We start from the raw sequence: 17,280 nt of genomic DNA, 5'->3' as shown, positions 1-17,280 counted from the left end.
TGAGTTTCAAATTCCTATTCTTTTCTAGCTCATTCTATGACTAAATCAAATGATGCTATAAGATCCCATTTTTTAAATTTCCACTCTAATCTTTTTCCTCTTTTCTAGTTGGTTTCAAGGAATTTAAGAGTGGTTAGTCAGAAGATTCCATTCCTTCATCTCACTTTTTCTTCTTTCCCTCTTTTCTGAATAACTATTCTTTAACAAACATAACTACCCCCTTAACAGTATACAAGTAAATCACCTCAAAGGAGAATCTCATTGGTATATATGATCTCTGTACTCTCTAGGAAGGAGCACTTGCTGTCTTGATCTTAGGCTCAATCAATCAAAAAGCATTTATTAACTTATCTAAGTGCTTATTAAAATGGATTCAAGCCTATCTAAAAATATCATTTTAGTAATCTGTAAAAAGGTACAAAAGGGCACAAACAATCGATGCTTAATTGGGAGAAGACTGCTCTACAGTTGGCTCTTGGTGACTTAGAAGGAAAGATAAAAATTCTTGGCCATATGTTCCAGACATTGTATTGTGAAGGAGTGAAAAAAAAAAAACAACTCAAGAAGCTTATGTTTTACCAGCTCAGTGAAAAACCTTTCAAACTTAGGTGAAAACTGAGTTAACAAGACATTGTTAACAAATTAATGACTGGGTGTATTTTTAACGCATTATATAACCATCATCATCACTAGCATTTATTTATCATTTTAAGATTTTCAAAGACTTTTATGAGTGTTATTTCATTTGAGCCTCATATCTCTTTTTGATAGATATTGTTATTTATTCCCATTATAAAGATGAGGAAACTTAGGCTGTTGTTCAATTGTGTCCAACTCTTTGTCACCCTATTTGGGGTTTTCTTGGCAAAAATATTGGAGAGGTTTGCCATTTTCTTCTCCAGGTCATCTCTTAGATGAGGAACTGAAGCAAATAGAGCTGGGTGATTTGCCCAGGGTCACACAGCTAGTGTCTGAGACCAGTTATGTATTCACTAAGATAAGTCTGCTTGTCTCCAGGTCCATCTACCTAAGAAAGATTCAATGATTTTCTTGGTGTCCAACAGCTAATTAGTATCTAAGGCAGGACTTGAATTCAGGTCTTCCTGAATCTTAGTCCAGAACTCTATCCACTGTACCTCCCAACTGCCTTTTATCACAAGTTATCTCTCTGAATATCTGAAGAACTGTTATGTGGAAGAGGCTCTGAATAGTTCTATTTGGCCATATGGAGAAGATGTAAGAGGAAAGGGATTGAAGTTTGGAGGGGGAATATTTTAGGAAAATCTAAAGTAGGATGAAATTTCTAGATAAACAATTTTTTATGAGTAGTGATCTTTGCTTTGTGAATACCTCAGTCCAAGTCAAAGGAATCCTTATTAAGTGCCTATCATGTGTTAATCACTGGGCAAGTTACTGGGACTACACAGTCAAAAATAAAACTCTGCTTGGCTGCAAGTAGTTTACATGCTACTGGAAAAGCATGGTAAGACATAAGGCAATATGGATGCTATCTGCAAGTATATTAAGTGCTCTCCTGTGAAATTATAATAATTGTTGACATTTACAAAGGAATTAATAATAAAGGGGTTTTTTAAAAGATAAATTCCAGAGTATGATTAGAATTCAGTGTGCATTCAGCCCAATACATAATACAAGTATTAGAATGTGTTTGTCTTTTCTTTGGTTCCCTTAATTGCGGTCCTTACACTTCAGTGCATAGGAAAAACCAAGCTAATGTCACCCCAAAGTTTCTCTTTCCTTTCCCATCTTCTCCATCTTTGAGTTAAATAAACATTTATCAATGATTATGTTTCAGATACCTTGTTAAGTGCTGAGAGATAAAAAGAAAAACAGAAAACAGGGTTTCTGCCTTCAGCAAGTTTGCAATCTGATGGGGCTGGGGGAGTGGTGTCAAAATGTATACTACCATGTGTATATAAAAGTGAGATGCAGCATATATGACAGTCAGATAGCACAGTGAATGGAGAGTAAGGCTAATTTCAGAAATACCTAAGATCAAATCCTGCCTCAGATAAGTATCTGAACTGGCTAACCATTCGATTCTGCCTGCCTTAGTTTTCTCATGTGGAAAATGGAGATAACAATAGCAGCTTCCTTCCAGGTTGTTGTGAGGATCCAATGACAAAATATTTGTAAAGCACTTTGTAAACCTTCAAATGCTACATAAATGTTAGCTTTGATTAATTTTGGGTAAACTCGGAGGGAAGAGAGGTAGAGAGTGGAGAAAGCCTCATTCTTTTTCCTATCCCATAATCTTCAGGTCTTTCTTGTCTCCCCTTCTTTCTCTCTTCCCTCTGATGAAAAGAGTAATACTGGAAAAAAAAATAAAGACAATTCAGAGAGGCAGTGTGCTAGAGCGGAAAGGGCTCTAGATTTAAAATTGAGCAAGACCCAAGTTCAAATTCTTGCTCAGAAACTCCCTGGTTCATATGATACTTTGCAAATCATTTATATTCACTAAGACTCAGTTTCCTCATCTGTTTACTAGGTATGTAAATGTTTGTATTTCATATACTTTTATGAAAAATAATATTACAGAAATCTGAGTGAAGGCTCTGTCCCTATATCAAACTGTCTTTCATGCCTTTAACTTATTATGTTCAACCCTTTCTTCTTTTTCTTTCCCTGTTTAATTTTTCCCATCTTCTGACAGAAAACCCTGTAGCCTGAATGGGAGGTAGGGAAGAAGGAGGTCTCAGCAATATAAACTGTTGTAATCTATGCTCACCTTTTCTTTCCCTCTTCCTTTCCTTACAGAAAAGAGCAATTGGAGGCAGCAGCCAGGTAAGTGTTCCTTATTGTTCAATTTCTTCTGTCATGCTAACAAAAATCTATTAATCACCAACTGTCTACTAAGCACTATGCTAAATACTGGGGATACAAAAAAGACAAGACAGTCCCTACCCTCAAGGAATTCTCAGTCTAATAGGGAGACAACATGCAAACCATTAGGTTTAAGATATAGACAGAATAAATTGTAAATAAATTCAGGAGGAAGGCACTACTACTACTACTACTAAGGGAACTCATGAAAAATATTTCCTTTCTTTCTTTTTTCCATTCTTCTTTCCTTCCTTCCTTCCTTCCTTCCTTCCTTTCTTCCTTTTTTTCTTTCCTTCCTCCCTTCCTCCCTTCTTTCCATGACATCAGGACACCCAGATCCTGCCAACAGCTAAGTGGTAGAGTGGATAGAGCACCAACCCTGAAGTCAGGAGGACATGAGTTCAAATCCAGACTCAGACATTTGATACTTACTAGCTATGTCATTACTTACTTACTAGCAAGTCATTTAACCCTGATTGCCTCACATGCAGGACCATTTTCAGTCATCCTGATCCATATCTGACCACTGGACTCAGATGGTTCTGGAGGTGACTTAGCACAGCATCCTCCTCACTCAAATCCAATTCAAGTGCATGTCTTGGCAGCACCTCCATGATGTCATGGTCTTATTTGAGAACAAAAGACAAAATACAACAGCATGCTACTCTGTCATTTTGTGTTGGCTCCTCTTATACCATCAAATGCCAATTAATGTGCTATATTTAGAATCATTTCATTTCCCTGTAAAGTGCTATTTTTTATTCAGTGCTCACAGACTGTGAAACATATTCATGATAAAAATTATTTTTATAGATAATGTATATATCTATACTTCATGTGATTAAAATTATATGTATGAATATGTGAAGAATCTTTGATTCTGTCAGAATAGCTTCTTGTGTGGGAATTTCCTCAACAATACAAATGATGACTTGTCTCTAATTTAATAAGCTAATAACTTAATAAAGAATTGGGAGTAGCTAGGTGGTGGCCTCAGACAATTAATAATTTCCTAGCTGTGTGGCCTTGGGCAAGTCACTTAACCTCATTGCCTTGCAAAAAAACAAAAAATAAAATAAAATAATTTTTAAAAAAATAAAGAATTACTTTAGATGCCCAAAGATTAAGTAATACTCCTGGTGTCATGTAATTAATAAGTGTCAGAGGCAGGATTTGAACCCAGACCTTCCTTATTCCAAATAGTATGTGTGTGTGTATATATATATGTATATATATATATACATATATATATATACACACAAATAACACTTTAAAAATCATATATTAGGTAAATATCTTAACAATTCTCTGCAAATAACCATATTTTAAATATTAAATTTTTAAATATTTAAATTATTTAAATTAAATTAAATTAAATTAAAATTATTTAAATATTTAAATTATGAAGTCCTTCATCCTTCAGTCCTTGGACCCCCTAGAATCTTAGTCTATTACTTAAAACTTTCATCCTCTAGAAAGTAAAAATTCACATCTTGAGATATCAGGCTCCCCTGAGGGAACAGCATCAGTCCCAGGCTCCTCCAAGTTTCACATACTCATCACCTTCTACAAAGATTTCATAACTAGATTGACAGAACATTCATTAAGAACTTATGATAGCCCCAGAAAGTAATTAGAAAGGAATATTCCAACATAGTTACATCTGTTTGCTGAAGGCAACCCCTATATTCCAAGAGATAAGTAGATCAAAATAAATAAAGGTGGAAAGGGTAACAGAAAAAGAAGACTCAAATTTCATTCACAGGTCTTGCATTAAATAGCTCCTTCTCTTAACTTTAGTTACACCTAGGATGTGGCAGGAAATGGAGCTACAAATCTATGTAGTCACATGCTTTTTAAAACAACCAGTTTTGAAAGTATTGAGGTATTACAAAGATACCAACGTTTTTATAGTTATTCCTCAAAAGAAACTATCACTTTTTGGCAGTTCCCTTTACCAGTTGCAAGAAACAATATGGCAGAGTCTAGTAGAATGACATTTTTAATTCTGTGGGAAAACTAGTAATTATTCAAAATGGGCAGACACTGTTGATTGATTATTCAGTATGAATGGATTTATTAGTTAGTTTTGAAGGACTTAGAAGAAACATGTCTAAGAACAAAATTAAGCCATATAGCTAATCAAGCACAACTAATTAAAATGAGGAGAGATACCATATTGAATTTCAAGAATTTTTTATTTCCTATGATATTGTTTTTCACAAAATATAAGCTCAGTATGGGTCAACTGGGTATCCTGGAAAGCCCCAAAGCTATTATAATCTTAGCTTCAAGTACAGTGCTCAAAATGAAAGCTGAAATAGTTTTGTCATACTTTCCTCTAGTCACATCACCTTTGTAATATCATGTCTATTTTAAACACTAGATTTTAGAAATGACATTGTATAGACAGAGTCAAAAAGAGAATTAACCATGATCCGAAGGTCCTCAACATCCTATCATATGAGGTTCAGTTGAATGAAGTAGGGGGAAAGAAAAATTAAAAGGGAATATGAATATTTTCCTCAGTTATTTAAGAATTATCAAGTAGGAGAGATACTTGCTTTGTTTTGTTTTGTCTCGGAGAGCAGAACTGGGAGGAAGATGTAAAAAGAAAAATCCAGGCTTTAAAAAAAAAGCAAAAGATTCCTTCCTGATGATTAGAACTATTCAAAAATGTGGTGGGTAGTCTCCAAAATCATTAAATCTCTCCAAATGCAATCACCACTTGACAGAAAGTCATAGAGGGAATTGTTGCTCAAGCATGTTTTTGATGTTGTTTAGTCATTTTGTGTCATGTCCAACTCATTAGCTTTTGAAGTAGATTGGGCAGATGTTATTTCCAACTTTCCAATGAGGAAACAGGTTTAGGGAGACTGTCATAGGTCATGTGGTGAATAAGCATATAGAGGGCTATAACTAGAATCCATGTTTTCTGACTCTAAGACCTGTGATCTTTCCACCAAAATTAGAGAAGTACTAATGTCTTTGAATAATTTTCTAATGGATAAGTTGTATTTCTTTCTGACTGGATATTAGGACAAGAGGAATATTCCTTGAACTTCTCAAGTGAATGCTGTGTCCAGACAATTTAGATATGGCAGAGAAATAGTAATGTAGATGACTTTTTCAGAAGTTTGGTTGTGAAAAGGAAGAAAGCACTATAGGATTGTAATTTGAGAGAATGATAAGATAGTGTTTTTGATTTGTTTTAAAGAGAAAGAGCTAAACATGTTTGCAGACTTCAGCAAATGAACCAATCGAGATATTGAAGATTTTGAAAGGGAGATAATATTGTGGGGACAATCTAACAGAGGACAGTACAAATTGAGAAATTGCCTTTTTCATCTGGAGAATGAAGTAAGAAGAGAATAGAGGATGATGGCAAGAGGCTTTAAAATGTGGAGTATGAAAGAAGAGTTTCCAGCTAATGAATCTCTATTTTCTATAGTATCTTTTAATAACAACTTTTTACTTAGGGCTTTGTATATCACAGAATACTTTCCTAGGAACATAGAATGACATGTGATATATTGGAAAGAAAATGGAACTGGGGCTGAGATGAATATTTATTGATTATGTGACCTTGGAAGACATTTAATATCTTTGAATCTCACTTTGTCTGTAAAATGGGAATGAAAATAATACTTGACCCACTTCAAAGGGTTTTTGAGAGGGATACATTTTGTAAGTGCTCTGTTACTGTGATCTCAGAACTACACTGTGATGTTAGTAGGAATTATTTTTTTCACTTTTTATATGAGTAAACTGAGGTTCAAAGAGGGCCATTTTTTTCTTTCTTTTTGCAAGGCAATGGGGTTAAGTGACTTGTCCAAGTCACTTGAGTAGCTAAGTAAATATTAAATGTCTGAGGCCGGGTTTGAACTCAGGTCCTCCTGTCTGGCCATTTTTTTTTTATCTAAGGTCACATTTTTAGTAACTGATCTTTAGATTTCCTGATGCCAAATACAAAGTTAAAAACACTTCAACTCTATCATGTGGGCTCCCTCTTATCAATAAAAGAAAACAAAAGAACTATTTATACTAAAATCTTAATCTATACTGGGAATGAGTGTACTGGTTTATCCAGTATTTTATTAACATTGATTAGGAAACTTAATAAGCATTTATATAATGCCTACTATGTATCAGACACAATTACAAGCACAAATGCTATTACTTTTGATCCTCACCATAACCCTGTGAGGCACCTTCTATTATTAACCCTATTTTACAGTTGAGGAAACTTTTAGACAAACTCAGGATCATGCAGTTAGTGAGTATCTGAGATCAGATTTGAGCTCAAATCTTCCTGACTCCAGACTCAATGTTCTATCTAAGATTATATGTCACAAAGCAGTTGCCAGTGGGCATTGGTAGAAGGTGTTTCCTCATTAAGTACCATTCATCAACAAAATCACCATTCAAGGTTCCCTCCCCAAAAATCCATCCCATACTTCTGTATGCTTGCAATGGTATAGGAGGAGGAGCACAGTGGTAAGAAGAAAGGGAGATCTGTGATTTCAAATGTTTAGAAAACTCATTTTATAGATGCAGATTGTCAATTGACTGTATCTTATGGTGCTGGAGATTTGACATGAGCATTAAATAACTGACAGACTTCTACAAGGTCAAACAGCAGTCTGGGTCAATAGTCAGACCTGAATCTATCTCCCTAAGACCAAGGCCCTAATTCTATACACTGTCCATGTTGTCTCTTATTCCATGTGTGCATTATCAACTAACAGAGACTCAAAATACAATGAAAATAAACATGAAACACAGACAATATTGTGTCATCTTATTTGGATATTTTAGAAAATACTTCAATGTCTTCTCCATTATTTATCATTTTGAGCAACCATAGCACATTACATCTTGAAGAGATTTTATATTTCTACCTCTTAACAGACACACCCAATTTACAGATGAGAAAACCAGGGCCTTCAAAAGTAAAGTGACTTGCCCAAGAATTGTGACTCAAACTTTTCATTTCAGGTCCAATGAACATTTATTACACCATACTGCCTTATGTACTCCAAGATGTCTTTCCATTGGTTATCATCATTATGCATCTGTGCACTGCTGCTAAGGATAGGGACTTAAATTGCAGAAAAGACTCTCTCCCAAATTATGAAAACTGGTTATTATTTTTTTTGGGGGGGAATCACTCTTTTAACTGAGCACTATCATTTTCTTTTCTGTCCATGCAATTTTGTTCATGTAAGTATCTCCCTGAGTTAATTCTTGAGAATTCTAAAATGGGAAAGCTCCACCAGTATCTCTACTTGACTTCCCATCTCAGTAGCTTCTCTTTACAACATGGGCAGGGAACATTCAGACCTGCAGGTCATATTAGACTGGAAAATCATTTGGTCTATTGCTGCCAAGGCAGGGTTCAAAATTCAATATATCTAGGAACTTTTTAGCAGTAAATTAATTAGCTGGTTTGACCAAATATAGCAGCCTAATTTTTAAGTTGAGAATTTTATATGCCCCATTAGAGATGTTATAAATACCTGATGGTCTTTGGCAGATAGGATTCCCCAACCCTGCTTTACAGCAATGTCATTTTTAGTAGAGAGTCTTTCTTTGGATAAAGAGTCTCACCAGAAAATTTAGATATAAGATGAAGTGTTGGGTCCTAGACACTGTCATCATTGGGGACTGCATGTCCTTCCTTTGACCTCACCATTACCTTCTGCCCCTGTTGTTCACAGAATTCATATGGAGAGAAAGGGGTCTGAAAAAGATAGCTCTGAACTCAATATTAAAAAAAATTTTAAAGTATTTTCCTACTCTGATGTCCACAAGGAGAATCCTGTTGTCCTACTTTTCTGCATGTGCGTGGACATGCCACTGTAACTTGGTTTCTTTCCTTATAATATCAAGTAGAATTCATTAAGTCTCTGTTAGGTATCAGGCACTGTGCTAAGCTCTGAAGATATAAAGAAAGGCAAAAACTTATCTTGCTCTCAAGATGCTCATAATATCATGGGGAAGACGACATGAAAATAATTATGTACAAATCTGTTATATACAGGGTCATTTAGGGATCGTCTCTGACATAAGAAATGAAGATGAAAGAAGATCGTGGAAAGCTTCTTGTAGAAGGTGTGACTTTAACTGAGACTTGAAGAAAGATAGGGAAGCAAGGAGATGGTGATGAGAGAAAATATTCTAGACATGGGAAACAGTCAGGAAATGCTTATTTTATTTCACAAGCTAAAAATAAAATTTAATTTAAAAAAGAAAAAAGAAAATGCCTCATCAGAGATAGGTAGTCAAATATAAAGAAGAAGAATAATTAGTAGTAGAAAAGACCTAACATTGCAAGGAATTATACACTTTTAGATCTGAGAAAAATCATTGACACTGTTTTAGTCCTCTCATTTTTAGAGGAAGGAACTGAGGCCCACAAGAGTAAAAATGACTTGCCCAATGTCACATAGCTAGTTAGGGGCAGCTAGTGGCACAATGAATAGAACCTGGATTGAGGAAGACCAGAGTTCAAATCTAACCCATGACAATAGTTCTCTAACCCTGGACATGTTACTTTGCCTCAGTTGCTTTATACCTAAAAGAGAATAATAAAGGTGCCTACCTCTCAGGATTATTGTGAGGACCAAATGAGTTAATAAATGTAAAATGTTTAGCATAGTGCCTTGCACTTATAAGCTTTATAAAAATTCAGTTATTATTATTAGTGGCTGAACTATCTTTAGATACAAAATCAGTTAATTCATAGTCTAAGAACTTTTTTCCCCATTAAATAGCACTAAATTCACATGTTTGTAATATTTTTGCAACTATTATCTCACTGTTATACTCAGAACAACCCTGAATGGAAAGTAATAATAATAATAATAATAATAATAATAATAATAATTCACATACACGCATACTATATAAATGTATACATAAATACATACATATATATACATATATATATATATATATATATATACATACTGCATTCTAAAGCATTTTTATCCCAGCAGCCCAGTTAGATTAACAAAGCAAGTCTGATAGTGAATATGTGAATAGTGAGAAGTGTGAGACAGTGAATGAATCCAAACCTGTGATTTCACTAATATGGAGAATCATTGGTGGGGGATCTCCCTCAGTTGGTACTGACTAGATTTTCATCCAGAAACTTTATTTATAAGATGATGGATAGATCTGGAGCAGAAGGCAACTTTTGAAATTATATAATCTCCACATTTTACAAATGAGGAAACTGAGATTTAGAGAAGTTAAGTCTCACATAGGTAGGCAGTGGTTGAGCTAATATTCAGCTTCAGATCTTGTGAGCCTGAGGACACTGAATAACCTGAACTGCCTGGGAGCAATGAGTAGATGAGTGATTGCCTATCATTATAGAAGAGATTGTACCAGAAGCAAGAGAACCCAGAGCTTCCCGAGTCCAAGATACTCTATCTGCTTTGTTACTTTTCATCTGAGCACAAGTATAATTCTCATTTTACCCATGAAGAAAATGAGGTTCAGAAAGCCAATGCAATTTGCATGAGTCATTATACAGTTTACTGGTCTTGGGTCTAGATATCCCAAATCTTATTTTCTCAGTATAATCCTCTTTTTTCAAAAAAAAAATTCATTCATACGCACATGTATATATTTAAGTTACAAAATTTCCGTTCACCCTCCCTTCCCACCCCCTCCCCTCAGTGACAAATAGTCAAGTTATTACTGGAATGTAATGAGGAAGGGAAAATGTTTTATTCAAAAGAAGCATGGCATAAAGATCATGGGAATCAGCAAATCAGATATTAGAAGAAGAGGCAAAGAACATTTGGGTGAAGATAAAGGGAAAAAAAATAAATACTTCTGTTGTGGAAAATAAACTATGGATAGACCAAATGGAATAGAAGGATAGTAATTCAGTAATTCCCAGATACAGATAACACACATACACAGATATTCCATATTCTCTCTCTCTCTCTCTCTCTCTCTCTCTCTCTCTCTCTCTCTCTCTCTCTCTCTCTCTGTCACACACACACACACACACATGCACCCACAAAATGTAAGATATAGTAATGAAAAGTTTTAATCCTTACTATAGTTGTTCAAACCTCTCCCATCACCCAAACTCCCAAATTTTTCCTCCTCCACTAGAATATGACTATGCCTTCTACTCAAATGTGAAACTCAAGACTAAATATTGTCAGCTCTCATATACGTTTTACTCAATTCCTCAAAACCACTCTGATTCATAGTTCTGAAAGACGAAGCCTCTCTTCTTGCTGAAATCTAAACATTCTCCATTCACATGGCTACAGTTTTTGTTCAGATCCTCATCTCTTCTATTTGGATCAATTTATTAGTTTTATTTAAAAAAAAAAGAAACTCTTTAGCTTGGAATGTAAGCCACAGTTTGAATCTAAACAATCTCTCTAATCTTATTTTACATATTTCCTTTTCAATCTATCCAGGCTAGACCATCTATTGTGGCTCCCTGAGTTGGCCTTCTTATCTCCAAAATCTATGCATTATTACAAGCAATAATCCATGCCTGGATTGTATTTCCACTTCATTGGCACATTTTTGTGTCTTTCTTCAAGACTCAGTAGCAGGATGTCATCTTCATTGAAACATTCTCTGTACTCATCCCCTTCTATTAGTGTTCTCTCCTTTTATATCTCTCAATCTGATCTCTCCTTTGTGCCCGCTACTCCCTACTTTATAATTATACTTAACTATTTTCAAGTTATATACTCTCTCTGGTAGAGTATAGGATAGGCATGGCTTCTTTTTGTCTTATTTCTCCCATTTCTAGCAAAGTGCATGGAACCATTCAATAATATTTGCTGAAATGAATTGAACTCTTTGTTCACCTACTGGGGTTTTTCCTCTGTTAATAGCAGAACATTTGATGAATTCTTTACTTGGAATGTTGGCAGTTTGCTTTATTTCTAAGCTAGAAGAGGAAATAATGAAGAGGTTATTACCCTGCATCTCCTAATGACCATCCAGAAAGAACTTTTTGTTGAAATTACTGTGTCAGCAAATGTAGCTAATTATAGTCCAATCCCCAAACCACTTATTAAGCATCTTTTATGCACAAGGCATTATACTAGATAGAAGACATTCAAAGATGAAATCACATAATCCATGGAAGAGCTATGATGTATACCAAAAAGTATGATGTAAGATATAATGTGGCAGCTGGCTGGTACAGTAGATAGAACACCAGGACTGGAATCAGGAAGACTTTTGATCAATTCAATATTGACCTCAAATATTCACTAGGTGGCAGAGTGGATAGAGCAACCAATCCTAGAGTCAGGAGGACCTGAGTTCAAATCCAACCTCAGATACTTGCCACTTACTAGCTGTGTGCCATTGAGCAAGTCACTTAACTCTGATTGCTTCACATCATCTCCAGTTGTCCTGATTCATATCTGGCCACTGGACCCAGATGGTTCCAGAGGAGAAAGTGAGGCTAGTGACTTAGCACAGCACCCCTCACTCAAATCTAATTCATATACTTGTCATGACATCACTTCCCTGATGTCATGGTCTTCTTTGAGAACAAAGGACAAAATTTAGGATCATCAGTTGTATTACTGGGTAAGTCACTCATCCCTGTTTGCCTCAGTTTTCATATCTGGGAAATGAGATGGAAAAGGAAATGATAAATCATTCCAATATCTCTGCCAAGAAAACCTTAAATGGAATCACAAAGACTTGGACAGGACAGTAACAACAGAACAACAAAAATAATGCAGTAAGGAAAAGGAGAATCCATTAAGGTACAATAAGAAATCAAAGCTGGCATTAACCTGGCCTGGGGGAAAGGAACAGATTTTATATGAGATTTTCTAGAATGTAATATAGTTTTGGGTATATGCTATTTCCTTATTGCTTTTGTAGCCAGGGATCTAGAACAATGACTGACACATAGTACTCAATTCATGCCCCTTACATTTAAGTAGTATTCCAGACACATCTGAATTTATGGTTTAGTTTGGATACCAGCATTTGGCTCCTTACTCTTGCCTTGGAATTTTTGCATAGTTTTGGGCCTCACTAAATACCCAACTATATTGTGAGGATACTGTAGAATGTCTTACACAGCACTTTGAAGAAGCCTTGATGTTATGACAAGGGGTTATACTGGCTTCCTTCTACCCCTCATCTATGAATTTTATTGAGAATGATTTTGAATTATTAGGAAATGCACAGGTTACATAATCATTGCATAAATCTTTTTGTTTGTTTGTTTATAAAAGAAATATTTTATTTATTTTGAATTTTTACAATTTCCCCCTAATCTTGATTCCCTCACCCCACCCCCAACCCCCTCAGAATGCATTCTGTTAGTCTTTACATTTTTTCCATGGTATATATTGATCTAATTTGAATGTGATGAGAGAGGAATCATATTCTTAAGGGAGAAAATAATAAGATAATGTTTTTTTTTTAAATTAAAGGTAATAGTGTTTGGTCTTTGTTCACACTCCACAATCCTTTCTCTGGACACAGATGGTATTCTCCATCACAGCTACCCCAAAATTGTGCCTGATTGTTGCACTGATGGAATAAGCAAGTCCATTAAGGTTGACCATTACCCCCATGTTGCTGTTAGGGTGCACAATGTTCTTCTGGTTCTGCTCATCGCTCTTAGCATCAGTTCATGCAAATCCTTCCAGGCTTCCCTGAATTTCCATCCTTTCTGGTTTCTAACTGAACAATAATGTTCCATCACATACATATACTACAGTTTATTAAGTCATTCCCCACTTGATGGACATTCACTCAATTTCCAATTCTTTGCCACCACAAAGAGGGCTGTTATGAATATTTTTGTACAAGTGATATTTTCACCTTTTTTCATAATCTCTTCAGAGTATAGACCCAGCAGTGGCATTGCTGGATCAAAGGATATATGTATTTTTGTTGCCCTTTGGGTGTTATTCATTACACAAATCTTTGATCAGATACCCTTTCCCCCCATTTAAACACCATACCAAAAAATAAGATCCATAATCCATGGATTTATCTTTTGAAAACTTTTGTCTCGCCTTTGAAGCATTATGATTGTATCCTTTGGCTACTTTTGAAAAGAAAATTAAACAAAAGGATTTGAAAAGTAAAAAAAAAATAATAATTAAGTAGTATTTAGAGTTTTTAATAGCTAAGGAAAGATACCTTCCAGTTGTGTATTATAGACATTTAGAGAGTAGATTTCAAAATACTTCAAAAAATGTGAGTTTGTAACCTCATTTGAAGACACTAAAGGTAATGTCTCAGTGGGGATGAAAGTCCCTCAAATGCAAAATTCTGGCAACACAATCAAAAGTAATTCTGAAGATAAGAATGAGTGACAGCTGAAGGAACCAATGCAAGCATTGGCTCTGAGGGAGCTTCACAGAGCTGGGTTTTTTCAAGGACATTTTCAAGAGACAAATGAGATTGAATATAAAATAGTAGCATGAAACTCCCTGATGATGTCATGATGACCTGAAACTTGTAGAAGATGTTAAGGACAGTTCAAAGAAATATGTGTTCACAAAGTAGCCTGGAAGCATGGTACCCATTTTAGAAGAGTAATGTGATGCTATGAAACCAACTCCATTTTAACAAAGCTTCCCAATACTTTCAATTCCCTGAAAACTCTGAAAATTGTTTCTTCTATCAATCTCATGTTCACATAGAGATGAGAATAATTAATCACTGCTTTTGGCAACCTGCCCAATTAAATTGTCCCCACTGTTGATAAAAACTCCATGTGGAATCATGAGATTATATAGAGTAGCATGACTAGGGTGCTGGATTTAAGGGAGAAAGTTATTTCTTTTTTTTAATTTTTTATTAAAGATATTATTTGAGTTTTATAGTTTTCACTCAATCTTGCTTCCCTCCCCCCACCCCCACCCCACAGATAGCACTCCTCAGTCTTTACTTTGTTTCCATGTTGTACCTCGATCCAAATTGGGTGTGATGAGAGAGAAATCATATCCTGAAAGAGAACAGAATTCTCAGAGGTAACCAGATCAAACCATAAGACATCTGTTTTTTTTTTCCGAATTAAAGGGAATAGTCCTTGTACTTTGTTCAAACTCCACAGCTCCTTATCTGGATACAGATGATACTCTCCTTTGCAGACAGCCAAAAATTGGTCCCAATTGTTGCACTGATGGAATGAGCAAGTCCTTCAAGGTTGAACATCACTCCCATGTTGCTGTTAGGGTGTACAGTGTTTTTCTGGTTCTGCTCATCTCACTCAGCATCAGTTCATGCAAATCCCTCCAGGTTTCCCTGAAATCCCATACCTCCTGGTTTCTAATAGAACAATAGTGTTCCATGACATGCATATACCACAGTTTGCTAAACCATTCCCCAATTGAAGGACATTTACTGGATTTCCAATTCTTTGCCACCACAAACAGGGCTGCTATAAATATTTTTGTACAAGCAATGTTTTTACCCTTTTCCCTCATCTCTTCAGGGTATAGACCCAGTAGTGGTATTGCTGGGTCAAAGGGTATGCACATTTTTGTTGCCCTTTGGGCATAGTTCCAAATAGCTCTCCAGAAGGGTTGGATGAGTTCACAGCTCCACCAACAGTGTAATAGTGTCCCAGATTTCCCACAACACTTCCAACAATGATCATTATCCTTCCTGGTCATACTAGCCAATCCTAGAGGTGTGAGGTGGTACCTCAGTGAAGCTTTAATTTGCATTTCTCTAATAATTAATGATTTAGAGCATTTTTTCATATGGCTATGGATTGCTTTGATCTCCTCATCTGTAAATTGCCTTTGCATATCCTTTGACCATTTGTCAATTGGGGAATGGCTTTTTGTTTTAAAAATATGACTCAGTTCTCTGTATATTTTAGAAATGAGTCCTTTGTCAGAATCATTAGTTGTAAAGATTGTTTCCCAATTTACTACTTTTCTTTTGATCTTGATTACATTGGTTTTATCTGTGCAAAAACTTTTTAATTTAATGTAATTGAAATCATCTAATTGGTTTTTAGTGATGTTCTCCAACTCTTCCTTAGTCATAAACTGTTCCCCTTTCCATAGATCTGACAGGTAGACTAGTCCTTGATCTTCTAATTTGCTTATAGTATTGTTTTTTATGTCTTATGTCCTGTAACCATTTGGATCTTATCTTGGTAAAGGGTGTGAGGTGTTGGTCCAATCTAAGTTTCTTCCATACTAACTTCCAATTATCCCAGCAGTTTTTATCAAAGAGGGAGTTTTTATCCAGGTGGCCTGACTCTTTGGGTTTATCAAACAGCAGATTACTATAATCCTCTCCTGTTTTTACACCTAGTCTATTCCACTGGTCCACCACTCTATTTCTTAGCCAATACCAAACAGTTTTGATGACTGATGCTTTATAATATAATTTTAGATCAGGTAGTGCTAAGCCACCTTCATTTGCATTTTTTTTCATTAAGCTCCTGGCAATTCTTGACTTTTTATTTCTCCATATGAATTTACTTACAATTTTTTCTAGCTCATTAAAGTAATTTTCTTGGAATTTTGATTGGTGGGGCACTAAACAGATAGTTTAGTTTTGGTAGGATTGTCATTTTTATTATATTAGCTCTACCTATCCATGAGCAGTTGATATTTGCCCAGTTATTTAAATCTGATTTAATTTGTGTGAGAAGTGTTTTATAATTGTTTTCAAAAAGATTCTGAGTCTGTCTTGGCAAATAGACTCCCAAGTATTTTACACTGTCTGAGGTTACTTCGAATGGAATTTCTCTTTCTAGCTCTTCCTGCTGTTTCTTGCTAGTCATATATAGGAAAGTTGAGGATTTTTGGGGGTTTATTTTATAACCTGAAACTTTGCTAAAATTGCTAATTGTTTCCAGTAGTTTTTTAGATGATTTCTTGGGATTCTCTAGGTAGGCCATCATGTCATCTGTGAATAGTGAGAGTTTTGTCTCTTCCTTTCCAATTCTAATTCCTTTAATTTCTTTTTCTTCTCTATTTGCTGATGATAACATTTCTAATACAATATTGAATAGTAGTGGTGATAATGGGCACCCTTGTTTAGCCCCTGATCTTATTGGGAATGCCTCTAGCCTCCCCCCATTGTGTATAATGCTTGTTGATGGTTTCAGATAGATACTGCTAATTATTTTAAAGAACAGTCCATTTATTCCTACACTCTCTAGTGTTTTTAATAGAAATGGATGCTGTATTTTGTCAAAAGCTTTTTCAGCATCTATTGATATGATCATATGGCTTCTGATAGGTTTGTTATTGATATAATTGAGTATACTAACAGTTTTCCTAATATTGAACCAACCCTGCATTCCTGGAATAAATCCTACTTGGTCATAATGTATTATCCTAGTGATGACTTGTTGTAGTTGTTTTGCTAAGATTTTATTTAGGATTTTTGCATCTATATTCATGAGGGAAATAGGTCTATAATTTTCTTTAT

At 35.2% G+C, this 17,280-nt stretch overlaps 1 protein-coding gene across 1 annotated transcript in view; it reads left to right on the top strand.

Moving 5' to 3' along the window:
• KCNQ3 (potassium voltage-gated channel subfamily Q member 3) overlaps positions 1-17,280 on the top strand; it is a 457,133-nt gene that overhangs the window by 395,718 nt on the left and 44,135 nt on the right. Inside the window, 1 exon segment of the mRNA XM_074202412.1 lies at positions 2,779-2,805. Within this exon segment, the coding sequence (XP_074058513.1) occupies positions 2,779-2,805 (27 nt within the window).

The sequence above is a fragment of the Macrotis lagotis genome, chromosome X (genome assembly GCF_037893015.1).
Source record: "Macrotis lagotis isolate mMagLag1 chromosome X, bilby.v1.9.chrom.fasta, whole genome shotgun sequence".
NCBI classification, from domain to species: domain Eukaryota; kingdom Metazoa; phylum Chordata; class Mammalia; order Peramelemorphia; family Peramelidae; genus Macrotis; species Macrotis lagotis.
The sequence above is the reverse complement of the archived record's forward strand: the minus strand, read 5'-3'. Positions and strand labels throughout refer to the sequence as shown.